The sequence below is a fragment of the Lonchura striata genome, unplaced genomic scaffold, assembly GCF_046129695.1.
Source record: "Lonchura striata isolate bLonStr1 unplaced genomic scaffold, bLonStr1.mat Scaffold_232, whole genome shotgun sequence".
In the NCBI taxonomy this organism is placed as follows: domain Eukaryota; kingdom Metazoa; phylum Chordata; class Aves; order Passeriformes; family Estrildidae; genus Lonchura; species Lonchura striata.
In genome coordinates this window covers 1-27,703 of record NW_027461141.1, presented here as the reverse complement: position 1 = coordinate 27,703, position 27,703 = coordinate 1, and the positions used below count along the sequence as shown (strand labels likewise).

Genomic DNA, 27,703 nt, shown 5'->3' with positions numbered 1-27,703 from the left:
TCTCCACTTTTGCCAGGCTATTAGTGAACACAAGGAACAGTGACAAATGGCTGAGGCATTTTTGCTTTTAATTCACCATTTCCCACAGAGAGGCACGGAGATGGACCGTGCTTGAAACACTGAAAAGTAGGTAAATGTTTGCCTATAATTAGACAGGATTGGCCAATTTGAACCAAGTAATTCAGGAGTTTTCTTTCCTGCCTACAGAAGCAAAGCAGTTGAAACATTATCTGGCAAACTCCTGAAATTGAGAGGCACAGGATATCATAAGTAGTATTATTTGATATAGACTCCTCCCCAGTGCTTTTGCTTCTGCTGTGGCAGTATCTGTGGCTATGTTTAGTAAACAGCAGCATATATTAAGGATTCCCAAAAAAAAAAAAGAGACACTTTAACAGAACTAGTTTTTCCAGTTAGAAGCAATGGAGCTGGGGGACATAGAAAATTCTTCTAGGCACCAGACAACAAGAGTTCAGAGTTATGAATGTATTACTTATTATACATGAGGGTTGACCCAGAAAAACAACCACAACAGTACGAGAAGTGGAAGAAAAAAAGTGGCACTAAATTTTTCCATAGTACTGCATGAATTTCAGTTGACATTACTTTCACTGCAATGACTATGACTCAGATACTAGGATAGCACATCACTGCTTCCTTTCTTTTGGAGGCATATTGTTTCATACAGCTCAGAATTTTAAGTCAGCAATGATCCTTTTCTATATTTCAATAAAAAGAGGCTTAAACTCAGTAAAAATAAAAGTATTCTCTAAATCTAAATTGCTTTCCTTTTCACACCTGCCTCTTTATAGCACATGAACTAGAGGGTGTCTTTTTCTGGCCTTTGAACTGCAGAGGTATCTATTGTGGACCAGAGCTTATTCCTGGATTCACATAGTCTCATGGATTCTCATGTGAAGTGCAGGTATTCCTTGGCATTTTTGACCCAACCCAGCAGAGCTTGGCTACGCAGCACTCTCCAGGCTTCTTGATAATTTAATGCAGCTTCCTTGTAGTCCCAGTAGGTTTTTAGCGTCTTCATCCTGACAGAAAATGCACAAAAATGAAAACAATTCTATGATCCTATTGAATATGAGGTCACAAAATGAAAAGAGAAATCAAACATCTAAGGATCTGACAATCTCCTATGAACTCTTCCATGCTACTTACTGAAATTCTCTTGTAGGGAGACTTGGAGACGCCCAGGCTTTAAAGAGGGACATTGTCATCAATCTTAAAAAAGGAAGCAAAACAACTGTTCTAGCACTAGAAATGTCTGTGTCTGACTGTATGACGACAGGTTACAGAAAACTTCCATGACAGCAAAAACCACTGAAGTAAAGCTGAAAAGGTAGCTAGGGTGCTTTGAATTGGGTAGAAGTAGCTTTAGCATACTAGAAAACTGGCTGGAAGGGGAAAGGACAGAATTAACTGGACAGTTTTTCAACAAAAAAACTAACAGAGAAGAATGAGACAAAGGAGAAAATACTCTCTTTTCTTTCCTTAAAGCAAAAGAGACACGTCAGTTTTGGTGTTATTCTCCTTCCTCAAGTAGCAACTATGCTCCACGACCTCAGCAGAACAATTGGTCACTCCGCTGAGTACATTATACCAATGATTTTCGAAACAGGAAAATTCAGGTCTAGAGTATCTGAACACAAGTGCCTGTAAGACAACTTCATCAAGATCTTTTTCCTTTCTTTGCATTCCATCCCCAACCTCTTTCACCTTCCTTTGCCAAAACATCTGTCCGCCACATGTGATAGGCAATGTTTATACATTAAACCCAATGTGAAGGGAAGATCGTAGGCAACATGACCTTCACCAAGAAAGAAAGAGCCAAACTACTACAGGAACCCTAATCTGTGAGGTCTGAGAACTACTGCACTAACTTCTAGAACAGTCTTTCAGGCTCAAAGGCAATTATGATCACCCCCAAAAAACCCCACAGTTCTACCACAACAGCTTACCACCAGAAGCTGTGTTGGAGGCATTCAGCATTCTGCCATGAATTTATTGCAAGCCATATTACCTATCCTTCAAACCTTTCATTCAGAAAGGTGCAAGAGTGGAGCACCTGTCTATGTCATTGCTGAATATGGGAGATATATTCTCTCTTAAAAAACCCGTCCTGCACTCTTATCACAGTCAATCCATGTTGCTTTCTTCACCTCTTTCACATTAATCATACTCAGTGAAACTAACCTGTGAGCTGCTCTCAAAAGTCCCACATAAGGGCCCCGCTAGAACTCTTCCCCACCTGGCCAGTGAAATGGTCACGGAACCCCATTATCTGTACTGGATCTGGAATCCTCCATACCGTGAACTGAGCAGGAAGGAAGAAAAATAGTACAATCTTAATTGTGATGGCTCCTGATTACAATTTAAGAGAAATGAGGATTAGTCATTCATTTAATAAGCCCAGCAAGAAAGTCAGGGCAGGTTTATTTTAGAACGTCTTCCTTAGATTCAAAAAAAGGGCCATATAGCCAGCCACACCTTGTAAAAACAGCAATGTCTGGAGATTCTTTACGGTGGATGCCACTGCATGACAAGAGAAGGTTTTCACTTCCCCAGGTGGTGACTAAGGCATGTTTTTTTCTAAACAACAAGGGAAAAAACCCCAGTGATGCTAAAAAATCTCCTTTGTCACATTACCATCAAGTGATCTGCAAACAATACTGCAGAGGATTTTATGTAACAATTCAGATTAGCAATAGCACAACACTGTCCAATGGTGTGTCACCATTCCCTTGGCAGTGAGCATGGAAAACATGAAAAGGAAAAAAAAGATGGATTTATGCACCAGTAATTTCCAAATGGTAACATGTGAGAGGGAATTGACAGAATAACATTAGGTATGACAGGTGGCGGTAACAGGTAATAAATAAACAACATTAGTCTACCTAGAGAGAGGAGTGAGAATTTAAGTAAGGCACAGAAGACAGATCATAAGAATTATTGCAAAGGAAGAAAGAACGTGGGACAGCATTATAGAGTACTATCTGGTTCTTGGTGAAGTAGCTCATACCAGCCAAACACCACCTCCTTCTCAGTGTCATCTGAAAGCAAATAAACTAAATCCTTAAAAAACCCAAATAAATTAATGTCATGCTTAACACCTTAGATACTACTATAAATTTCTAAATTTGCTGTTTAGAAGAACCAGCAAAGTTCTGGCCTCAGTAGGCTGTCTACCTGTTCCAATTTAACAGCACCCACACAGATTCTCTGTGTGAAGAATGAGTAAGTCACAAAAAGCAGGAGAAGCAACTTTAGACACACAAATACACACACACAAAAAAAAAAAAACAACCCCAAACAAAAAACCAAAACCAAACACAAAAAAAACAAAACCAAAAGAACATCAGAATAGAATCAGTTCCATGTAAAGCTTTAAATTCCTGGCTCCTAAGTCTGACAATGGACAACAGTAAAGGTAGCATTACATGAAGCATAACCCTTGTCCTAATATACCCTACAACTACAAAACAAGCTGTTCAGCAGATTTGAAAGTACTATGGAATGAGCTTTCCTTGATGGATCAGAAAAGATGAGAGGCAAGAGAACTGGACTAGAATAGTCAGGGAAGGAACTTAGGGTCAAAGTGGAAAAAGGAAACTGCATGATAGCACAGCTTTAGAGCTAACCATTTGTGGCAAGAGAGAACAAGATACATCTGAATGTGAAGAAAATACAGAACTAGTAACAGTTAAATACACTGAAGTTTAAAGAAACAATTTGAGAGCATAGGGTTTCTTATCTAAATTTCACTCAAACTCAGACTCTGAGGGGAAAAAAAAATCAAAACATCAGAATACCACGTAGGGAAAAAAAAGGGAAGATTAAGGAAACAGAATCACGAAGACACGTTCTAATTTTGCTTTTTAAGTGAAGAGGAGTAAAAACTAAAGACTTCAAAGGCAATCAGCTGCACAAGCTGACTGGTGAACTAGCACCTCCTCTGTATAAATAAAAGTTGGTGCAGTGTAAAAACAACATCACATCTGTGATTCAGCTGGACTTTGTCAGGAGAAGCCCAGACAGGCGAACAGCAGAGGACAAAATGTCAAAGGAAACAACAAGGCAAATGGTCTAGAAAAGCCCTGAGGTGAAGTGACTTTATGTAAGCAGCATGTGATCAGCATAATGAGTCACATACCAAACTGCAGAAGTTCACAGTAAGTTTTGAGGAAATTATCATAGCGAAACAAGTGAGGACAAACTCCCACCCAAAAGAGGCTAACAATTTTATATTTCAAACTGATTTAAGGACAAAGTATCTCTTTATAGAATCAGTTGAAAGCATCTCAGAAATAGCATGGTCCATATTGACATCGGAACTTTGAAACAGTTTTGAGACTCTTCCATAGACACAGAAGGTAACTCCAGTCTTTAATTTAACAAAACTCAAAAGCAAGCAAGACCCATTAATTAAAGATCCAGGGTGCACTTTGTCTAAGTTTGTTGCATCTACTGTCTTAGTACTATGAAATGCTGAAATGGCCTATCTCCCCTACTTTCAGTCACATATGCCTCCTACTTCCTTGGCATAAGTTATCGGTTTCAGATTTCCATTAAATTCATTAGTCCAAGAGAAAACAAAGATGACAAGGAAATTGTTTTCAGCCACATTATCTACTTGAACTGGCTCATCATGAGATCGGAGAGGTGTTGCTGATACAAGGGAGGAAACAGGAATCAACAGCCAGTAGCAGCAGTGAACTGCTGTGGGACCACCTCATCAGCAGCTACAAGCAGTTAAATTGGCTCAAGAGTTGGGATAACTGCATCCTAAAGCTGGTGAAATTATATCTGGAAGTAAGTTTAAAATAAAATAAACCTTCTATGGCAATGAATTTGGAACTCTCTACATCTCCTAGAGTCTCTAAAACAAAGAGAACCAAGTTTCTGTACATGTGAAACTATGCTTTACTTTATAGTATACCACTAAATACATAATGCACCTAATGCTATGCCATACCGGATGATTACTGGAAGTAATTAACTCCAGTCTGATAAACCAAATTTTTTTTTAATAACATAAAGGAAAATTCCAATTATGGCTTCCTCAGACAAAATGCAGAAAGAGAGCACTATCTCACTTTACTAGCTCTTACTCCACCATACACTAAGATTCAACTGATTTTAACCTAAATTTACAAAAAAAAATAAAAGGAAAAAAAGGGTTTTTTTACTCAAACTCTTCCTTCTGGTGAATCAAAGAAGGGGAATTTGATAGAATTACTGAACACAAACTAGATAGCAGTAACTCCATGGCCGTTTTGGGATGCAGGGTTTGAATACCACCAAGTCAGTTGATCTAATAGATCATGTTTCAAAAAAGATACCACTTCCTCATCTTGTGTCTCTTTCCACATTTTTCAAGTATCAAACTTCACAATGGACTTATCTAAAATGAGATCATGAGCAGCTATCTTCAGTTGCATTAAATAAATTCACTCTTCTAAAGGCAATGATAATGTCTTTACCGTAGAGTGTCTGGTAGATCCTCTTGTGAAATACTTGTCACCAGCTTTTGGAATTTATGGAAGAATTCCACTTTACAGATTTTGGATCTGATATTAAAAAAAAATCAAAATTAGAAATTCTGATGAAAAAAAAAATCATAAATTCACTCCACCTTACAGCAGCACATCCCAGGTAAACATTTTTGATAGAAAGCATTATGTTCACGTCTCAAAGAATGTAAAAACTTCTCTATCGTTTAACTTTATCTACCCCACTAAGCCACCCTCATGCCTTTTTCCTTAGTTTTAAATGCTATATTGACAAAAAGCTCCATTGCCCCATTCTCCCAGCCAGCACTCACCGGTTTGCAGAATGAACATTTTAATATCACACTGTTATCTGCATGAAACTGCCTTGTCATCAGTTCACAGCTGCAGTAAGGTTTAGCCAGAAGGACTAGTCCCAGAACAGATCAAACAAGCACAGGACTCCAAAGTCTCTTTCAAACTGTTAAATTTTGTACTATTCAAAACAAATAAAAGAAGGAGCAGAAACATCTGGAACAATGCTGATGTCTTCACAGCGGTGACAAGGACTCATTCAGCAACAGCTGCAGGGCAGTTAAATACAAAGAGGCTCATCAAAAAATAAAGTGAGCCAAAGTTTTAAAGATCTTTAGAACATACTATATGCATTTGTTAGCTTTGAGCCCCTCTACTTCCCCAGAGAGATGGCAACCAGAATCACTGTTTATAAAGCGTAGGGTTTTTTTTAATGGCCCAGCTGTTTCCTCTATTTAATTATCTTTGCATACTTGTCTTAACAATGACAGATTCAGTTCTCCAACAAATGCAAGCTGATTCTCACTGAAAACAAAATCAATTTAAAAAAGTCTTCCTATGTTGCTAGCATGTATTTTAAGAACATCAAAAATGGCATAGTATCATAGAATCTCCACAAGGATCGAGTCCAACCCCTGGCTCAGAAAAACTCCAATAATCCCAGCATGTACCTGAGAACATTGTCCAAGTGCTCTTTGAACTTGTGCCACTGTGACCACTGCCCTGGGGAGCCTGTTCCAGCACCCGACCACCCTCTGGGTGAAGAACCTTTTCCTACTATTCAGCCTAAGCCTCCCCTGACAGAGCTCCAGCTGTTCCTCAGGCCCTGTCACTGGTCATGAGAGAGCAGAGAACAGTGCCTGCACCTCTGTGTCACCCCACAAGGAAGTTGTAGCCTGCTGTGAGGCCTCCCCTCAGTTTGCCCTTCTCCAGGCTGAACAAACCAAGTGACCTCAGCTGCTCCTTGTAGGGCTTCCCCTCCAGACCCTTCATCATCCTGATGGCCTCCCCTCTGGACGTTTAGAGCTTTATCTTCTTATATTCCAGTGCCCAAAACTGCCCCCAGAAGGTGAGGCCACACCAGAGCAGCGCAGAGCGGAACAGTTCCCTCCTTCACCTAGCCACCAGCGCTGGGCCTGATGCCCCCCGGGATGAGAGTGGCCTCCTGGTTGCCAGGGCACTGCTGACTCTCATCCAACTTGCCATTAACCAGGACCCCTAGGTCCCTTTCCATGGCCTTGCTTTCCAGCCTCTCATTGCCCAGTCTGTCCATACACGCATGTCACCCTTTGCCATGTCCAGAAACTGGCTTTGTCTTTGTAAAACTTGATATGGTTGGTGACTGCCCAACCCTGTTATTTGTCAAGGCCTTTCTGCAGGGCCTGTCTTCTTTCAAGGGAGTCAACAGCTTCTGACCATTTAGTGGCACTGGCAAATGTAGTGTACCTTTGAGTCTTGCATCCAAGTCATTTATTAGGATGCTGAAAAGCACTGGCCCTAAAACAGTCTGCTGAACCCCACTGGTGATGATGGCATGCAAAGACGCTCTAAAATTTAATATTCAATTTAATTTGTCAAAATTTCATCTTGTAGTTTTTGGTGGTTTAGTTAATTAAGCATTAACAAAAGCACACAAGGACACACCAGACATTTACCTACAAATTCCTTTTAGTCAGTCAGCCTTACTGTCCTTTGTATTTAATGTTACCTAGCATACAGAAAGGGTGGGGGGAAACCTCAAACAACACTTCCTAGCAATCACCCTGAGATTCCTTGAGAGGAAAAAGAATGTTGAAATACAAGTCTTGCTTATTATTAAGCACCACCAGTCCCAATAAGGCTGTAAGTTCCTTATTTTCATTATAAAAGTTCCTTTTGTGACTGTTTACCTCAAAAGCACAAATAGTTTACTTACTCACTGACACTGTTTTTAATTCTGATTTCCTAAGAAAAGAAGTCATTTGTTATCACACAGTCTTGCAGGCTCTAACAACTTTGGAAAGTTTTAGTGAACTTCAAGGACATGTTGAGAAGAGGATCTTTCAGCAATAATAGAGTTCTTACACTTTTGTGCTAATTGTCAGCTAGGAGATGGCTCTCAAGTTTTAGAGCTGATGCATAAATGCTATGTTACAAATTTAATCCTACTGAGAAAAAGGGCTTAGCTGGTTTGTTTGATCTTTCACACATCTTCTGGAATACTTACATATCACATATTGAAAATAAATATTTTACAGTGCACATGGAGCCTGTCTTAAAAGATGCACTAAGTCACCTAGGTCACCTTGCTAGCAATACCCCAGACACCAATACTGGTCACAAACCATAAAGTTTCTGATCCTCTTCTTTCCACTGAAAAGTTGGAAATACTAGGATATACCAGGATAAACTTCAGTCAAATCAGGCCTATCTTCAAGAAGCTCAGAATGTGCAACTTGCAGGCAAATTATTAAATTCTCCACAAGAATTGTCTAAGCTGTATTTACTGTGCTATTCACCACTTGTCAGGATTGTCATCATCTTTCCAGAAAGTCTGGGAAACATGAACAATATGACCACTGATAATTTGATAGTATAATCAGCCAACAGCTAAAACATGAACACCAATCCTCAAGCTGAATTTCCACAGAACAATGATAATTTTGGCCACCTCACCTAAAATGAGGATAACATGGAAATTTGTCTGCAGTTGCTTATGAGTAATTCCTCTCAACCTCAAGAAAAATAAGTAACTATTTATTAAAACTATGATTGTTGATATAGGATTTCTTAAAGCGCCAAGTGACAAGTTGGCTGAACCAAGTGCCAAGATGAGTTGGAAAGGTGACATGTTCATGTTAGGAATGTGCTACCATCATTTTAACACATTTTCAAACTTTAAGGCAGAAAGTCATGTTTCAAAGCTACATTTTTAATCAGCATACATCCAGGACAGCTGGCTTGACTATTCAAGAAAAAGAAATCTCTAGAAAGAGAACATGCAATGCACACATTTCCTTCACAGTCAAAACCAGAAAGCAAAAGTTCTGTTTCCTTCAACAGTAAACATCCTTATAATAAAAACTGATCACAGTTCCTCACCACCATTATCTACAATGTTCTCAAGAGGGATAAAGAAACAGGATAAACTTGTTAGTTCTTGTGTAACTTTCATAATTCCAACTGCCCTCTCTCCCTTACACAGTGACTCTTCCTTTTGCCCTGCTACCTTCCCCCTTCTTCACCACTCCCTAGATTTCCTCCTGCTCCGACAACATCACATGAGCTGACAAAGGCATGTAAGCTAACAAATAAAACATGTTTAGATATTACAACACTCTCACACCTGCTCTGATGGCTCCCAATCCCCTTCTTCGTTGTTCCCTGGCGGAAACCATCTGAGGTAACATCCAGAGGTTGTTCAGGGACTGCACTCCAACTGATAGCTGCAGAAGACATTGTTATGAACAAGGGAGATGCTCTTGTCACAAAAGCAGAACCTAACAGTTCCTTTCATTCTATTTGTTCATGTGTTGCTTCCCAAAATAATTCAAACTAGAAAGAGGACCATGGTTTTCTAGGGCCAGAATTCCAGTATGTAAAAGAATGTTTACTATTAAAAAATGAAAACACACAGAGAATTTTCATCTTAATTCGGTCATTTAACAATCCATGCCTCTAAATATCTTAGGGGAGTTCTACCTTCTTTTGTGCATCCTGTCCAGACAACCCATGAAGAAATTTCCAAGTTAGATGGCTTATTTTCACATCCGGCTGTGAAATACTGGCCTAAACTACTTGTACCAGTCATTCTACATTTTCCTTCTTAATTTGTTGACCACTATTATTTTATTGTGTGCTCTAAGGAGTTTCATGATAACTGACATACACCAAATATTTGTACACTTTACTTGAAAAACATTGTTAGGTAGTACCCAAATAAAAATAATTTGTTGAAAGAGATAGCCAGTGTCAACAGCCTTAAACTCTACCTCAAGTCTGAGAACTTTGTAATCATCTCAGGCTGTAAACTTCTCAATGCTGAAACTCTGCGTACAATACCTTAAAATTTCTAAGTAGTGAGCAAAGCATCAGCAGAATGTCAACAGAAACTGACATGTGCAATCTGTCCCTCCATAGCGTAAGAGCAGATTCTTCAACTTCTACTACCATGAGACAGCTTCCATTTCCTAAATTCTCCCTCTTCTCTTTGTTCGCAATAGGCAAAATAGTTGCACACACATTAACTCCCAAGACCATCTTGTTACTCGATGCTCAAAGACTGCTTATGTTACTCTCCCTTGGATTACAATTCAGCTGTATGCTGCCAATTGTTCTTACACAGTGATTCAAGTACAATGCTGTATCATTCTACTAAACGACAGTCCTGTGCAACATGAAATAACATTCAATACATATGACTGGTGTCAAATCCTCCACATGTGAAATATCTAAAAATCATCTGGTTAGAGGGTATCCGTTTCTGACAAACAGATACAAAGTTACTTAAAAATTAAAACATTTCCCATTCTTTCACTGCTTCATCATTATCTCAAACTTCAAAGCATTAAACAGAAAAGCTATTTTCTTAAAATGACAGCTGACATGTTCCTATCAAGCATCTTTCAATACTCTGTGTAACAGCCCTAAATTTAGAGTTTATTCTGATTTTTACACCTTTAAGGAAAGAAACCACCTGGCATAAATAAACGGTGCTAAGGCATCATTCATCTTTATTTAACAGAATGACCTGAGAAGTGTACAGCAAGAAAGACATACACTGAATTTAGTTACAGCTACTTTCAGGCCCTTTTTGGCAACTCAACTGGCACTATTTTTCAATTACAAAATTTGTTTCCTATCTCACAAAATTAAAGTATTTTCCTTCCTGGCACTTGTAAATACCTCCAATTTAATGAATGTGAATTCCATTAAGGAACCCTTTGTCACCATTCTATTTTATCATTAGCTCTATTGTAATAAAAAAAAGTTCAATTCTCATTTAAACAGAAAAGTCTGAGCAGAAGCAGGCATGTCCAAGTTAAAGAAACTACTTAGCCATGCACAAAAAGTGGCAGTTACTTTTTATTTTTCCCGAATGAGACCGTGTTGCAAAATCACATTGAGATTTAGGCATTCATTCATCACCATGGCAAACATGCCATGCCTAAAATATCTATTGATACAACTTTTACACCACACTACTCTGTATTCTTTCTTCATTCACAGATTTTTGGAGCAATTACAAACATAACTCAGCATGGCAAGTCTTTCGTTCATTACCAAGGAGAATGCAAAACTAACTGAAACAAGAAGTCTTTTGTTTTCTTCTTGTACTCAACTTTTTTTTCCCCTGGTTATTTTCTGTCTGTGTTTAATTATAAATTCTTAATCACATCAACCAAGTGTTTATTTAGCCTGAAAACTGCCTACTGGAAACTAGAGGCTGAGACAAATATCACTAACAATTAACTCATGACCTGAAAATAATTTCTTGCTTTTCATACTTTGCTGCTAATGTACTGGTAAGGAATTATGTTCCATTCCAAACAACCAAACACACCTCATTTCTATTTGGGCTTTTGCACGCAGTTATGCAACTAGCCCAAAGTAACTCACCTGCACTACAGGGAACAAGTTTTGTTTTGCTGTTAGTTTGAACTTCCAGAATTGCCTGACGGCTATGTTCAAACTGAAGATCTGATTGCAGCAGCTTAACCTCCTGAGTGAGAAAACCATCTGGTAAAGATGAGATGTGCTGACACCTACAGTAAACACAGAAAAATGCAAGTGATTTTCAATATGCTCTTCCCAAATAAGACCATTTTGGACGATTTACCTTCATTATCTAAAATACATTTCTTTTACATTAAAACTGAACATGAGTAATATAGCGAGACAAGGAGGTTTGGAGGCATTTTTCCCTTCAGAAAAGTATTTATTAAATAAAACCCCAAAGCCGCATTAGTTTATTAGGACCTTGTCCATCCTAAAAAAAAAACCCAAATATGATGCACTGGCTTTTAAAAAGGTCTAGTTAAAATCTATTATGATAATCAATTAAGTATGCAGAACAAAAACTGCAATATACTTCTGCAATCACAAAGAAAAATAAAAATCATAAGGTATATATAATCAACTGCATTACATCGGGAACTGTTTTATGAGTCTAGAGGTTTATAACCAAAGCCTAGAAACATACAAAGTATACCTACAGTTCCATGTGTACTCTTATCTTTGTTACCTTAAATTATGATTGCATACTGAATGACATTAAGCTCATATAAGGGAAAAACAACATGTGTTTAATCACTACAATATTTACAGAGCAGGAATTGAGACTGAGATGTATACTGTCAGATACAATAGTCTGAAAAAGTGTCTGACTGCACTAGGATTAACAAGGCTAGGCAAATTCTTGTACATATCACAGAATGAGAAAATGATTATCCCGAAAGCTCCATCAGGTACGTCACTAGAGTTTCTCCATTAACAGACTTACGACGACTTTTATAATCATTCTAGAAGGATGAAGGGGTATAGAGAAAAGGAGTTACTAAACAAAGTCAAACTTTTCATATGAACTGGTCTAGTAACTACCGCTTAAAAAAGAATGGTTCAGCTCCCTGTTTTTTCCCTTGTTCTCCTTTCCCTTCACTCTGCCCAAATCCACTTACCCTTCTCTAGTGCTCTACTCTACTGATTTAGCCTCCCAAGTAAGAAAAATATTCACTTCCTATCCTTGTTGCTGGGATGGTTTTCATCAACTAAAGAATCTGAGTAGAAAGAGGGGCAGTGCACAACAGATAACCTTCCTCATTTTGCAGCAGTGCAGTTCATCTCTCACACAGGTCTCCCTGAGGTGACAGGTTATGTTATGAGAGCTCCACTAGTCACAGCAAGGAAAAAGATCAGCTCTTGGATGTTAACTGAGATTAAAGAAGCAGACAAATTTGTACCACCATGAAAATGCATATAAGCTTTGCCTCTCCAGTGTAACACAACTGTCCACTGCCAGCTGACCAGTGCGATCTGTCACATACTATGTGTCCTGAACCACTGTAGTAAATCAGAGAACAGCTGAGGTGTGAGGGGACTGCTTGTAGGTCATCTAGTCCAACCACCCCTCCTCCAGATGGGCAACCTACAGCCAGCTGCTCAGGACAGTGTCCAGATGGTTTTTGAGTAACTAAAAGATGGGAGACTCCACAACCTCTCAGGGCAACCTTTGCCAGTGCTCCATCACCCTCACAGTAAACAAGTATTTCCTGATGTTCCAAGGGAACCTCACATGCTTCAGTTTGTGCCCATGGCCTCTTGTCCTATCACCAACACCACTGCAAACAGCCTAGCACCTCCTTTTCTCTGCCACCTCCCTTCATGTATGTATACAAATTGATAGGATGCCCACAAGGCTTCTCTTCTCCAGGCTGAGTAGTCCCAGCTTTCCTCACATGAGAGATGCTAAAAATCCATTATGCATCTTCAAGGCCCTTTGTTGGCCTCTCTTCAGTATGTCCACATCACTGTTGTACTGAGAGGCCCAGAACTAGAGACAGCCCTTCAAATGTGGCCTCACCAGTGTCAGTCAAGGGGAATGATCATGTCCCTGGACCCACTGTGGTACTTGGCCTAAAGTGGCCCAGGACATCATTAGCCTTCTTTGTTGCTAGAGCACACTACTTGCTCATTTTCAACTTCATGTCTAGCAGGACCCCCTAGTCCTTTTCTGTGAAGCTGCTTTCCAACCAGGCAGCCCCCAGCATGTATTGGTGCACAGGACAGTTTCTTTCCAGGGTGCAGGTTTTTACTTCCCCTTGCTGAACTCCATGAAGTTCTCACTTTTCTCCAGCCTGCTGAGGTCACTGTGGATGGCAGCAAAATGCCCTAGCCAATCAGCCACTCTCAATCTTGAGTCTTCAGCAAACTATCTGGGCATACAGTCTGCACCATCATCCAGATGACTGATTAATGAAGATATTAAGTAAGTTTGGACCTAGTATTGATCCCTGGGATATATGGCTCCTTACACCTTTAACTACACTTAGCCCAGTGATTACTACCTTCTGGGCCCAGTCATTCAGAGTTTTCAATCCATATGTCTGCTCATCCAGCTCACACATTAACAGATCCTCTATCAGGATCTTACATGACACATTATCAAAAGCAGTTCTAATATTTGTAGGACACATGTTGTCTTCCTAAGCTCCCTTGTCTCCATACACACCATCTGAAGAGAGCACTTACCTTCCAATAACTGCTCGCTGCATAGCTTCTTGGCTATATGGACACCTCCCCACTATAACTGCTGAGAGATACACTGGATACTGCAGAAAATGCATCAGAAGAGCTCCTTGACATCCTAACACATTCCAGCGAGCCAGTTTATCACTGCAGGACATAGAGCATGTTCTGTCTCCTCGACCTGGCTTCACGCGTAATAATCCCACGCAGTGGTACCCCAGCCCAGGCATTCGGGAATCATCCAGCTCTCCAGGTACACATTTTGCTCCAGTTCTGTGAATATCTGCTAGCATTGGTCTCACTAAGCCAGTCTCCTTATTAGCTGTTTGCATCTCTGCAGAACATTCACAGCTTTTTTGATTTGTGCTGTCTTCTCGTTTCACAGATTCATGCTGAACAGCCAGGTCTTCGGTGATTACAGAAGAATAACCACCATCATCAGTTTTCATCCTCTTGATTATATAATTCCTTGCCATCTTCTCCGATTTTCTTTTATCTTCTGGACATAAATGATTATGGTTACTTCTACATTCTGCTGCTTGTCTAGCTGTATAACCTTCAGTCACTGGCTTAGAAAGCTGGTTCTCTGGTTCACTGATTGGAAAAATAGAAGCATCTCCACCTGGAACAAAATAAGTAACATAAAACTGGCCAAAAACCCATCTTGGGAATGGAACACATCATACCAGTAATATTACAACTACTAATAGCTTTCACCGATCTACACTCAGGAAAACTTAACTATGAGAACATATTTTTGAAACAGCATTGTCCTGTGCCATGCTGTATTAAATTTCACTGAACTTCAAGACAATATAAGCTTCAATTCAAGTTCTGCATTCTATTTAACAGATAATCAAGACAGCAAAATTTACAACCTATAAAGTAAAAGGTAACAAAGGCATTTGACAGACTCCAAGAAGTGCTGAAGACTCACAGGAAAACCAGCCTGATCTAACCAAACAATAGGAGCCTACAATAGGAGCCTCAAAAGATTAATGAAAGAATAATCTGTCAAGTAAGGGTGAAAACTTTAATCTGTATCACTGAAACAAGATCACAACCAAAATTTTGAAGCTCAGTTCAAAGCAAAGCAATTCTGACAGGTCTGCTGATTTATGTGAGAAATTTCTCACAATATGTGAAAAAGAAGGCAATGAAATTATTCTCACTAATAAATTTGGAGACGTAATTTCTATCCTCAAGTGCACTAATGAAGAAAAATAATATTGCATATTCCAGCAATGCACTCAAAATCATGAAAATATATGAGCAATTAACTCACTCTGAAGTACTGATGAAGCATACTTTGAGAGTTCTTAAAACTCCTTTGCTTCGTAACAGACTAGCTCTTGAAGAACACACCAGTGAGAGCATAGTAACATCAAAGATGCCTGATATGTTGGTAGACCAAAAGGCTGCATTCCTTCATTCTGTCAACAGATCTTTATCTTTGCGGTGATGTTTTTTTTAAACACACAAATGTTTTCCATGACAGAAGTTTATTACATTCTCAAAGTTTTGTGTTGGGGAGCTAGTGATATTTCATGAATGGGGCTGTTTTTCCTGTTTTTCAGGAGTGTGGTTATAGTTTGTTGGGCAGTTTTGTATGAGTCAGTTTTGGCTCTCCCCCCTCATTTTTCTTTTTCCTTGGGTTTGGATTTTTTGCTTGCTTTTTGGTTTGGGGGGTTTTTGGTGCTCATTTGGGTTTTTTTTTTCCCCTTTGTTTGCTTCACGGGGTTGGGGGTGGTTGTTGGCTGGGTGTGGGGTATCTTTTATTTGTTTTTAGAAATGGTGGTAAATGTCAGTATTTCTTAGTAAAATTTTAATCCAAGGAGATAATGTTTGAAGCAAAGCAACTAGGCAATATGGCAGGACCTCTGACAAGTATGTTATTTTCTGGTAAGAAAAATAATAGCTACTGTTTAAAGTGAAACATTCCAGTATATAATGAACAGTACATCAGACTTCCTGAGTTCTCCTGAATCACATCCAGTGAAATAAAATGCCAGATATATCTGTGGAGTCAAATACATCTTTGGGCACATATCCATAACATGAATTACTGCCTCACTCTCAACCCACACCAAAGAGAGACAAAAGAAAGACATGCGGCAGAAAAGACTCTGTAAGTGGGAGCAAAGTATTTGGTTCACTCCAGCATACTCACATGGGGTATGACTGGAGAAGAAAATAAATATGATATTTGGTTTGAGTTTCCATTTCCCAGTTTCAGTTCCCGGACTAAAGATACATTGCTGATGGGAAGTGGCAAGCCACAATTGATGGAGAAGATACCTGTTAGGCAGAAAGTTTTCATGAAACACTGACTTCCTTTTAGATGCATGAGAAAACAACAAAACTTAAATACCAACTAGTGCTTGCTCTTTCCTGATGGGAGTCTATCAGGAGCCAATCAGTTATGCTTTTACAGAGAGACAGCATCCAATATAATAAATGTAGACACATCACTGGAACTTTAATAACAGACCTCAAAGAGTTGGGTTCAGTGAAGTTAACGTTAACCATCTTGAACCACATAAAGGTCCTCTCCTCCCACTGTGTGTGTTTTTATCAACTCTGCAATTCATCTTATTCTACGAGACTCAGTTTAGTGGCATTGAATTGCAAAAAACATATTCATTTCTGCAGAATTACTGTTCTCCTGGCTCAATACCCTTAACCAGCTAATGCACATAAACAAGAGGACTGGCATGTGGGAAAGAGCAAAAATTCTATCCTTGACTAACAGTCATCAGATCTGCACTGATACCACATGAAATCAGATCCTAATTCTTCATACGGAGGCTCCAGAAGAACAAGCAAGAAGCAAGCTTTTGTGAAAAGGCCTACCTAGAAGTATAAAAATTAGGCTAAAATCCTGCAGACAACGGGAAAAAGTGTGTTGTCCACACAGAAGTAATGCAGTCTTTCACTACATTCTCATATGTGAAGCTACAAAATTTGGCTATTTCAGAAATAGGTCAAAATTATTTCTATCACGACAACCTCAGGTGGCACTGACTAACAGCACTGTTACAGTATTGAGTAAAACTTCATTCATGCCTCACCTCTGGAAGCTTCTCTTGGCCACAATTTCAGCATGGCTGTCATTCAGAATGTCTCCTAAACCAAAACACAAATGCAGATACTAAATCATTACTAAAAAAAAGACAAAGCAAATTGAATTCGACATAGGTCAGTTCTCCACATTTATTAGTATCTGAAGGCTTCCCATTGGTTTTAAAGTACTGCAATATATGTAAACTTCCAATCTCAACAAAAGGAGGTCAGTAGCCTACACAAATGAAGGATAAAAGTACTCAGTCTGCAGCAAGTCAGAAGTTTCTTTGAATACCAAATTTTAATTCTTCTGATACTGGAAACCCTTTGAGTTGAATTAACATGACCATCCTTCAAAATCTTCCTAACTTTTGTTTCAAGGGTAAATCTTGGTATTCTCAAAACACATTCCACCAGAAAATTTCAAGTGTTTGTTAAGCTTTTGGTTGAAGATTCTTTTTGAACTATGTCCTTCAATTTAAACTATTTTTCCCGTAAATAATACTGATACTTACTAAGTATGCACATCTAATTTTCAGCTTTCCTGAACAGTATCTGCCTGTTATGGTATGTAAAGGAACAGGAGCTGTAGATCATCTTTTATTTCAGGGGTAAAAGGCCACGTGACAGAAATCCTCCTTAACAGTTTTAAAAGTTTATAAGTGATCTAACAGATAACAATTAGCATGACCTACAACCAAGTTAAAAACCTTATCATAAGAGGAGAATATTTTCTAAATTTGAGATCACTGAAGACAAACAAGGGCAAAACTAACTAACTAGTGTTACTTTTTCCTAGACCATTTTCTACTTAGACCCTTATTATCTAGATTATAAATGACCATCATTTTCCTAAATCATTCAGAAAAATGTCTGCATCAAAACTCTTCTGAGATGGCAAAATCACAAGAATCAAAAAAATCTACGATTCAGAATCTAGTTTCTTCTCTTTTACTCCACTGATTAATTTCAACATGAAGGACACTACAGAGAACGTAAAGGAGCCTAAACTAGATACAGGCAAAAGCCTTTCTGATATCTCAGTCTAGTCCTCCTCTGAAGTCTAAGGAGGGTAGAAAGCCCTGTACCTACATATGCATTAACACTTTTCCCCCTCAGCCACTTTTCAGCATTCATCATTACTACAGCTTCTTCCCTGTCCTAGCGGAGGAGACAGATACATCATAAATTAAAAAATGGACATAGAGAGCAAGGAAAGTCTCCTACAACACATAGTAAGAAATGGTAGTTGTGAGAAGCCCTGTATCTCTCCCATACATTTACTGTACAACACTTAAACTATCTAGCAGTAATATGGAGTAAGAAAGAAAAACCCTACTAGTACCCTCCTGCTGGTTAGTACCATCAGTGGTAACCTCTTGCATCAGACCCCAGCAAAACTAGGCTGCACAATTATTTTGTTTATGTTTTGTTTTGCTTTGCTTTTTGTTATGAAGTCTTTGGGTATGCAGACTCGGGGCCTAAACTACACATTTCCAAATATTAAAAGTTCATTCACCTTTGAGGCAGCAAGTACAGCATTGCTTCGTGGCAGCCATTATGGCTGCCTAAGCTTCCCTCTCGTTGATGAAGGAAGGTCTGCCTTACACTTCGGGGTTCAATCCAGAATAAGTCTGAGCAGTATGCTGTTGGGGAGTTCCAAAAGAGGGGAAGTTCCAAGAGAGCGTCTGGCTCCTCAGGGATTCCTTGTCAAGGGGCTTCAAGGTGGGCTGGAACAAGACTGAGGCCAATGGGGTCACAGATACCTGATGTTTCAGGGGAGGGTTACAGGTGTGGGATGAACCATACATTTTGGGGGTTGAGATGGAACAGTCCATTTGACTTTTGGACCTATCTGTAGGTAAGGGCATTGTCCAACCAGTAGGGGGGATTGTTTTCATCCTGGCTGTACTATTGTAAATCTTTTGCCAGGCAATCATATTTATTCATCCTCCCCAACATCATGCCTTAGACATTTTCATTGATTCTATGATACGAGCAAGAAAGAAGGTAGTACAGGTAGCCCGTACTTGAATTTTATACCACACTTACCAGTTTTTCGCATTTTGTTTTGGCCAATACATTTTGTTCCAGTTCCCATAGCAACAACTTCCTTAGTTACTGAAAAAGAAACAACATTAACTGAATAAACTATCACCTCTTAACTATTGCCAGAAGCATTGCCCTCATACAGTTATTCTGGTAAGACAACACACAGAACACTGAGTAGAAGGGAATGTACAGAGAGGCAGATCATGCAACCTTATAGAAAGGAAACAGATCAAGAACTGAATACAGCAGGCAGAAGCACTAGTGCTAGGAAAAGTCATAGACCACATAGGAGGAATGCGAATATGCGCTTGGTATGCTAGACAGCACACAGCAGACACTGCCATAGCATTCCTCAGGCACACAAAAAATAATAAATACGGGATACAATCTGCCTAAGAACACTGAAGTGCCACTAAGGGAAAAACAGAAGATGACTAACACAAATACAAAAGGTAGAAACCTGTTATAGGAGAGAAAACCTTTCTTGGATTCTATCAAATTAAACACGTTTTTCCAAGAGTTTGTATTAGGAATTCAGGTCCTGCCTAGACTTTCACCACATATTCAACAGCCAAATGAAGGCTTTCATTGTCTTGTTTACAGTCTGGGAAGAATAGCATTTCAGTAAAACCAACTCTTTCCAGAGAGAAGTGAATCACAACAACTGTAAAGTTTACAATCACAAAGAGTAAAGAACTTGGGTAGAGACTGATGGAATAGGAAGGGATGTATGCTTTTTTAAAGGCATTTTAAAAAAAGGAAATAAAAAGAAAGCATCAAGAACCTTCTCTGCTCCCCCTTCTCTCCCACCACTATCCCCAAAACTTATTCTTACCCTGCAAGTTTCCTGGACCATCAAGATCCTCTCTTTGGGCTGCAGATTCCACTTTGACAACAGCTGCCAGGGAAGTCCATTCCCTGTTTGGATCTGGCTTCCCCTGCTTAGGAAGTCTGGTCCTGTAATGCAGGTAACATAGCCCAGCGATTTCATCAGCTGACCACATGGCTCTTGATTCGAGTGCAGATTCTACACAGAATTGGATTCCATCACAACACTGGAATAACAACCCCATCTCTTCAAACGCTATCATCTCGTCCTGTATGACACCATCCTGAAGCACATTTCAACAAAGACCTAACTGCATCACCCCTTTCAAGATTATTTATAGGAAATAAGTTCTTTCAAATCGCAAGAAATAAAAAGCAACGCTAGAACCCTTAAGTGCAGCAGCAGGTGGATCTGCTGGGCTCCCAAAGCTCCCACTACACAGCCATCAACCGTATGCATCACGTCGCCATACCGGTGAGGTCTCTGCAGCACACCTGAGGCGCCTGGCACCACCCGCCTCCTTTTCGAGGCCTCCCCATTGCCGAGAGACCCGAGGCAGCCCACGGTCCGAGGGCACTGCCGCCGCGCTCGGGCGCACCTCCCGCCACTCCGGCTGCAAATCCCTGCATGCCCCTGCCTACCCGCCGGGACACCTGCACCGCCGCTCCTCGCCAGGACGGACGGGAACTGAGCCTCCGGGGCCGCGCCACAGAGCGCCCCGGGGCCCGCGCACGCGCAGCCGCTTCTCGCGCGCGACAGCCGCCGCTCCCAGCGGCTCCTGCGCAAGCGCAAAAAAGACTCAGAGACGGGCGGGGAGAAAGCTGCCTTTATTGAAGGTACGCGCCACTCCGAAGCTCAAGCAGAGGTGTCCTCGCCGCGCTCGGGCTTCACGCGGAGGTGCCCGCGGCGCTCTGGAGACTCACACAGAGGTGCCCTCGGCGGGCTGCGCCTCCTTCCTGCTGTCCTCCGGTTTCATGGCGGGGAAAAGCAGCACCTCCTGCGAACAGCGAGAGTCAGCGGCCGCGCCGACCGGCAACACCACATCCCGTGCGCAAGTCTCGCGAGAGCCGCCCCAGCGCGGGTTCCGCTGCTCAACCGCGGGCAGCAAAGAGCTGAGCAAGTGCACCGAGGGGCTTTTCCCAGGCGGGATCCCACGGCTTGAAAAACCTCACACAGCTCCACTGTCAGGCACTGGTTCCGTCAAAGAGATGGCCAGCTTTCACGAAACCCAGTCCCTGTTCCCTGACAAAGCCAGCAGTAGGAAGGCACTACCACTGCTTATGCTTACCTTGATGTTATTGGAATCTGTAAGGAACATGGTCAAGCGATCAATTCCCATGCCCCAGCCAGCTGTAGGAGGAAGACCGTACTCCAGGGCAGTGCAGAAGTTTTCATCAATAAACATGGCTTCATCATCACCTGCAGCTTTTGCCTAAATGATGAAATTCATGGTAAAATGTGAGTTGTAGAGAGCTAGACACTACCACTCCTGCCAACCTCTACCAAAGAGAAGGAATACTGCTATTTGTAGTAGCCATGTAACCGATGAAACTAAAGTCCGATAGAGCTGTCTGTGCAAATGAACAACAGATGAAGAAATCTCAGCACAGAGAACTCTGGAGGTCCTTTGTACAGGTGCTCCCAAAATAGCTCTAGACTCAATTCCTTTCTGACCTGTAAGTTTCCCACCTTAGCAAAGGCCCAGGCTCATTACTTCAGTAAAAGCCATCTTTCAGAGCCATATGGCAGCAGATGACAGCAGAATGAATTGCTTTCAAAGGTTTAGGAGGTTCTTTATCGGTAGCAACTACCCTTTCAATGTTTGCAGAAACAACAAAGAAGTGTAATGGGTGGAATCATCAGTAGCTGCTCCACAAATAGGGCCTAACTTTTTTCCTCTCAAGTAGAAAGACTAAAACACTCTACACTGAGATGGTAACTAATGTATCTGACCCTGACAGCCTCCAATTGACAAAAATTGCAATAATAAAAACACAGATTAGCCACCATTTCAAATTTAGAAAATAAAGCCAAAAATAAGTGTCAAAACAACAGCAAACATTTTTGCTCACAGATTCAAGGAAGACGTTGCAAAGACTTCTAAGGCAATTTTTTCTCCTTGAAATCCTGAAATGCAAGCTGTCATCCTTCATCTCAGTCTCCACCTTAACATTAAATTTTGAAGCTAATTTTCATTTAATACATATAATCATATGTCTGCGAAGTCTGGCTCTAAGCATGTGGGAACTGCAACAAGCATATATACAACAGACCAAAAATTAAAAGTATCTCTAATATTACTCATTCTGGCTGAACATTTTGAAATTTACTATCACGTTAGTTAGTTAATGTAAATCTATTTTCCTGGCTTTGACAATTGTTTAAACCTCACAGGCACTGTGAAGCCATTAGAAAGAACATGAAGATCACAAACTCTGTTTCTGCAGACCACATCTTGACGTCAGTCATGTGCGGCCAAGCATGCATTCATGGATGTGTATACCAAATTAACAACAAAATGAGTTTTGGTCACTCCTTTTGGAGGCTTACATAGAGAAATCTACAATTATAAATCTGCAAGCCTAATAGTCCCAATGTACACCTCTATCCTCTGAGTCAACCTATTAGTACTCTGCTCAGGAAATTAAGGTATTTCTTAGACAGCATTCAAAATCTTACTGGACATGAAAAATTATTTAAGAACATAGAAGTATGATGTTGTATGACTATATCAATACTTAGCTAGGGGGAAAAAAAACAACCTTTCATCCTGGGAAAGACACAAAGAACTTCCTGCACATTCGTGTTTTTCCAGATTAGTACTTTGGGTGGAATCAAAGCGAAGATACTCCAAAACAAAGTTGCACTACAAAAACCTAATCAACAACAGTACTTCACCTTGTTTACCTTAAAGAGCAAGGTTCCTACAAAAGGAATTGCATTTTAATGACAGGCTTTCACTTGAGTGTGAAACATTCGCTCAAAACAACCCTTTTCTGCAGTAGGTACTAATGACAGATTTGGGACAGACATAGGAAATACTCTTTGCTTACATGCCTCTAGTACGTTCACTAACAGCAACACACCATACCTTGGCCTGATCCTCAAAAAGCTGACGCTGTCGGAAAGGATCATTAAGTTCTGTGTATGCATTGCACACTTCCTTCTTCATTACAAAGAGTTCAAAGCGTTCTGTTAGTCCCGGAAGAGAGCGATGCCTATGTAAAGTAGACGAAACAGACATACCTTAAAATAATCATCAAAGCAAACAGCATATACATTACTTAGAGGCACTGTTCACACTTAGCACTAACAGCTGTCAAAATTTCAAAGTACTAAGCATTGACACACCTCTTCCCCGGATGATGGGTTTCACAGCTCAGGAACCAACGTCTGTCTATCTTGATTTGCGTTAGAATTCCCAAACTACTACACACCATCAGAATCTGTTTTCACATATGCAATTTATTTTTTTTTTTTAATTAAGTAGTTTTGAGTTACACAGTGACCAGGTATCATACTCTTACCATTTGGCAAGTGGACTCATGACCTGTGGATGATCACAGATGAATGTAGGGTTGATACAGGTGACTTCCAGGAATTCACCAACTAACTGGGGAAACAAAAGTGAAACAATTATGCAGTGTACAATTATGCACATTCCTAGCACCACCTTCACCAAGCACCCTAATTTCCTCTCTTTTGCTACTGAAGAAGGTACCAAATATCTGAAGAGTTTCCAAAGTATTTCTGGTTATGGTAATGTCTTTATCAACAGAGAGTGTGTCGTAGTCAGGTAAGGAAAAATGACACAGCAAAAACTGTATAATAATTCAATTTGCACGTTACAGTAAGGGCCAATAGGAAAAGCACCAAAAGAACAGCTATCAGACAATATTTGGTTGCAAAGAAATACAGCTGATAGAATGATATTGTACTCCTACCCTTTTGGTCAGCTACATACAGATACACACATCTCACAGACAGAACTGAACTATAACAAAGCAAATCCATTTTAACCACAAGCAACTAGTTATCCAACTAAGATCCCCTAAGTTAAGCAGACATAAGTAAACTACATTTTGGTGTAGACAACATGAAAGAAGATTTTGACACAGCAAGTTCTCACTCTAATATGACAACAGCTGAAGTGCATTGCAGCATGATTTTCCTGGTCCAGCTAAACCTTATCTTCTAAGAGACTTCTGTTGACAGAGAGATCCTCAAAGACATTAGGATTACAAAACCAGCACCTTTACTTACTTTGTCAAGAAGCCTAGCTGTTGTCCTGGGAGGTGGACATTCAACATTTCTCTCCACACAAAGGTTATCAAAGAACCTGCGAGTTCCTGAAATTGCAGACAAAAATTCTAACAGCCATGCCAACAACCATTTTTTGTTCTTACTAGATTCTTCAAAGTTTCTCAGAGTGACTTGTAAGATCTCAATGGTAGACATCATGGAAAACATGAGCTTAAATGTCAATCTACAGAAATGGTGTTTGGTTTTAATTGTTTACAGTAAAATAGTTGTTATTTTATACTTCAGAAATTTGACAACAGTTAAACTGTTATGTCCACATAACTGCTGGACATTATTATTTAGGGGCTGGCAGGGGAGAGAGGAAGAAATTGGGGGGAAAAACAATCACTATAAATTATATTAACTTGTCTCCTTACATATCTCAATTCCAGGAATAAAATAGCACATAATTACATTTTTAAGAAACCCCTAGATAATCATACACCCAAGCTACAACTACAGGCATGGAAACTCAACTGCACATGAGAGAAGAAATAGGAAGCAAAAACCTGGATCTCTTCAACAGATCAAGAATGCCATGTATCAAGCCTCTTGAGTATATCCTTTCACATATACTCAACAAAGAAAGAGCCAAAAGAGTCAGATCCTGCCAAAGATGGCAAGGAATGAAGGCTTCTTTCTGGACTCGTGTAAACCAACAAAACCAGAGGAAAAAGAATCCCATGTGTTAGTACTACTACAAAGAAAGCAGCTGACAGACTGCAGCCTGAGAACTTGCAACCTTTTGGCCACTTTCTGTTAAGGAAGAATTACAGCACATTCATACTCAGCATCTAACCTTCAGTTTCAAAACACTCAGTTGATGGAAACTTCACTCCCAGGACCTTTTCCAGATCATACACCATGCTAATTCGCCGGAAGGGAGGAGTAAAATCTATCTCATAGGCCTGTCCATCTTGACCATCTGGATGGTAAGTGATCTTGTAACTTCCTGTAATATGTTTCACCATCCCTACCAAAGGAACATGAGGTTTAGAAAAAGAGTATGCTACATAATAACCAATTCTTCCAGAGATTCTTATTCATTTTAAAATAATATTGCATACTTCACCTGAAAGCAACTTCTCTGTAATTTCCATTAAGTCATGGTAGTCCGCATAAGCCATATAAAATTCACAAGTTGTGAACTCAGGGTTGTGAGTCAAATCAATTCCTTCATTCCGGAACTGACGCCCAATTTCATATACTCTGTCCAGACCACCAACCACCAACATCTAAACAAAATGAAATTCTAGTAAATACACTTTCTCAAAAGAACCTAAGATAGCCCAGGTATATGCAACTGCAACACAAACTTACAAAACTGATTCATGAGACAAGTCCACCTTTTTTCAAAAATAATCTTCATTTTAGCTACATTTGGGTTTTTTTATTACAGTTTGAAGAATATAGGCTTAGCCATGAGAAGTTTGCATTTTACCTTATGGTAAAGTTCTGGAGCAATTCTCATATATAAATTCATATCCAGTTCATTGTGGTATGTGATAAATGGCTTTGCCACAGCTCCACCTGGAATTACATTCATCAAAGGAGTTTCAACCTGTAACAACAAAAAAATTCCCCTGTTTTCATGAAATCTATTTCCAAACCAGAAATGCAGAGATCAAACAAAAAACCCTAAACCAGCTAGTTTTGATGAAAAATCTGTATTTCATTTATAGTTCAGCACTTCAGTATATGAAAATAATTCTAACTAACGTGCCCTGAACAAAACTGCACTTTTTTCATGCAGTCAATAATAACAAATTACTTAATTCATCTGTTGCTCTGCAGAGTCATTCATATTTACTACAAATGTGAATCTGCTGGTTTCATGTTATCAAAGCCAGTAACAGTGCTGTGGCATTATCACAAAATCCTCTCTCTATACTACAGAAAATTGAACTCAACAAGGCCAAGTGCAGTTTCCTGCACCTGGGTCAACACAATCCAATTCTGCTTATAGGACATAGAACTGGCTTTTGTCTCCAGAGGCAAAACAACACTTCAAAGATGTTGTTTTCACTTAATTTACTGAAATATGGAAAGGACAGCAGTAGTTTGGAGTATTACCTTCATAAAAGGTTCCCAAGGCATAACCTCACCAACTGATGAATAATCTTAACTTTACAAAGAGAGGAAAGGAATTGCTCCCATTACATTAAGCTGATAAAATACACCATACTGAGGCAATTGTTGTCAGTTCTGTAAGTACTTAGTATATGAGCCTGTATATAAAACATACTTGAAGCTAAAAGACAGTAAACACATTCCGTATGCAGAGAGAAGCAAACACTGATGCCTTACCTCAAGAAAGCCCAACTCATCTAGAAAGCTACGAAGGTAAGTGATGATCTTTGCACGGGTTATAAATTTCTGCCTCACATAATCATTAAGAATTAAATCTAAGTATCTCTGACGATACCTGGTTTCCTGAAAAGAACACATATCTTTAGAACAAGCTAGATAAAATGTCATGCCAAAGGAAAAAATACCAAAACAAAACGAATATTCCTTTGTTGACAGATAATATCAGCAGGTAACAAATATCATCCATTCAGACTTGTCTGTGGCACTCTTGCCCATGGCAGAGATGTTGAACTAAATGATCCCAAAGGCCCCTTCCCACCCAAACCATTTTATAATCTGTCAAATTGCTTCCAAGACTGACAGGTATGATAAATACCTTATCTTTGAGGCCAAAATGAAGATGAGGCAGCATGTGCAGGCATGGAGACAAGAGAGTGATTTCATAAGGAATAATACTCAATTCCCCTTTCCTTGTTTTCCCAGGATTCCCCTCTACACCAATAATGTCCCCACGACGCAGTTTGCTGTTAACACGGAAATATTCTTCCTCAGATTTGTAGAGGCTGTAATTACAAAACAAATGTAAGCATGTTTGTTTAAAATTCAACACTCCCCAAGTGTCTCACAAGACAAAATCCATTAAAAAAAAAAAAGATATAAAAGTTATTTTAACAGGAAGCACAACATCTGAAGCAAAGCATTACTTGGCTGCCTAAGCCAAACCACAAATGAAATAGAATACTCCAACACAGATGTCTAGACCCTAGAATACAGTGCAGTTTAGAATGCTACTGGGAATACCTCTGCTTACCTGGAATTTGCCATGACCTGCAGCTTGACTCCTTCACCACGAAGATCATAGAAAATCAGTTTCCCTCCAGCAGCACGCTTTGCATGGATTCGACCTAAGTATCAAAAATATGCTAGACATCAGGACATCAGGACAAGAGTCCCTACCAGAAAGGATACAGGGTCAAAAGCCACATTACTATCACTTCGAATCATCAGCTCTGAACTATTCACTAACTGTGAAAGAGAAGCAGTTAAGTCTCAAAATGAAAACTAGTGCAAATAAGACCATAAAACCTTTGGGTGCTAGAACCCATGTTAC

The 27,703-nt window shown here is 39.8% G+C and overlaps 2 protein-coding genes across 5 annotated transcripts; both read right to left on the bottom strand.

Moving 5' to 3' along the window:
* Positions 1-51: 51 nt before the first annotated feature.
* On the bottom strand, positions 52-20,723 carry LOC110468744 (adenosine deaminase tRNA specific 1). Of its 4 annotated transcripts, none has more exons than XM_021526870.2 (10): positions 20,622-20,723; positions 19,987-20,178; positions 19,152-19,220; positions 17,108-17,162; positions 16,207-16,334; positions 14,040-14,658; positions 11,412-11,557; positions 9,139-9,238; positions 5,493-5,579; positions 52-1,043 (listed from the first exon to the last, which is right to left on the bottom strand). In XM_021526870.2, exons 2-10 carry the CDS (start codon positions 20,153-20,155, stop codon positions 911-913), a joined length of 1,506 nt encoding a protein of 501 aa, XP_021382545.1. In that variant the 5' UTR covers positions 20,156-20,178; positions 20,622-20,723; the 3' UTR covers positions 52-910. The 4 variants fall into 4 exon arrangements, 2 of the variants coding, with proteins under 2 accessions (XP_021382545.1, XP_021382548.1); XM_021526873.2 differs by having other exon boundaries at positions 19,987-20,108; positions 20,622-20,711; XR_002465139.1 differs by having other exon boundaries at positions 1,009-1,043; positions 5,493-6,082.
* Positions 20,724-20,788: 65 nt separating this feature from the next.
* On the bottom strand, positions 20,789-27,597 carry LOC144245853 (lysine--tRNA ligase). The gene is made up of 11 exons (XM_077790696.1): positions 27,404-27,597; positions 26,969-27,155; positions 26,590-26,715; positions 25,724-25,843; positions 25,355-25,517; positions 25,082-25,255; positions 24,244-24,329; positions 23,508-23,593; positions 23,072-23,198; positions 21,269-21,412; positions 20,789-20,977 (listed from the first exon to the last, which is right to left on the bottom strand). Exons 1-11 carry the CDS (start codon positions 27,415-27,417, stop codon positions 20,900-20,902), a joined length of 1,305 nt encoding a protein of 434 aa, XP_077646822.1. The 5' UTR covers positions 27,418-27,597; the 3' UTR covers positions 20,789-20,899.
* Between the last annotated feature and the right edge of the window lie 106 nt (positions 27,598-27,703).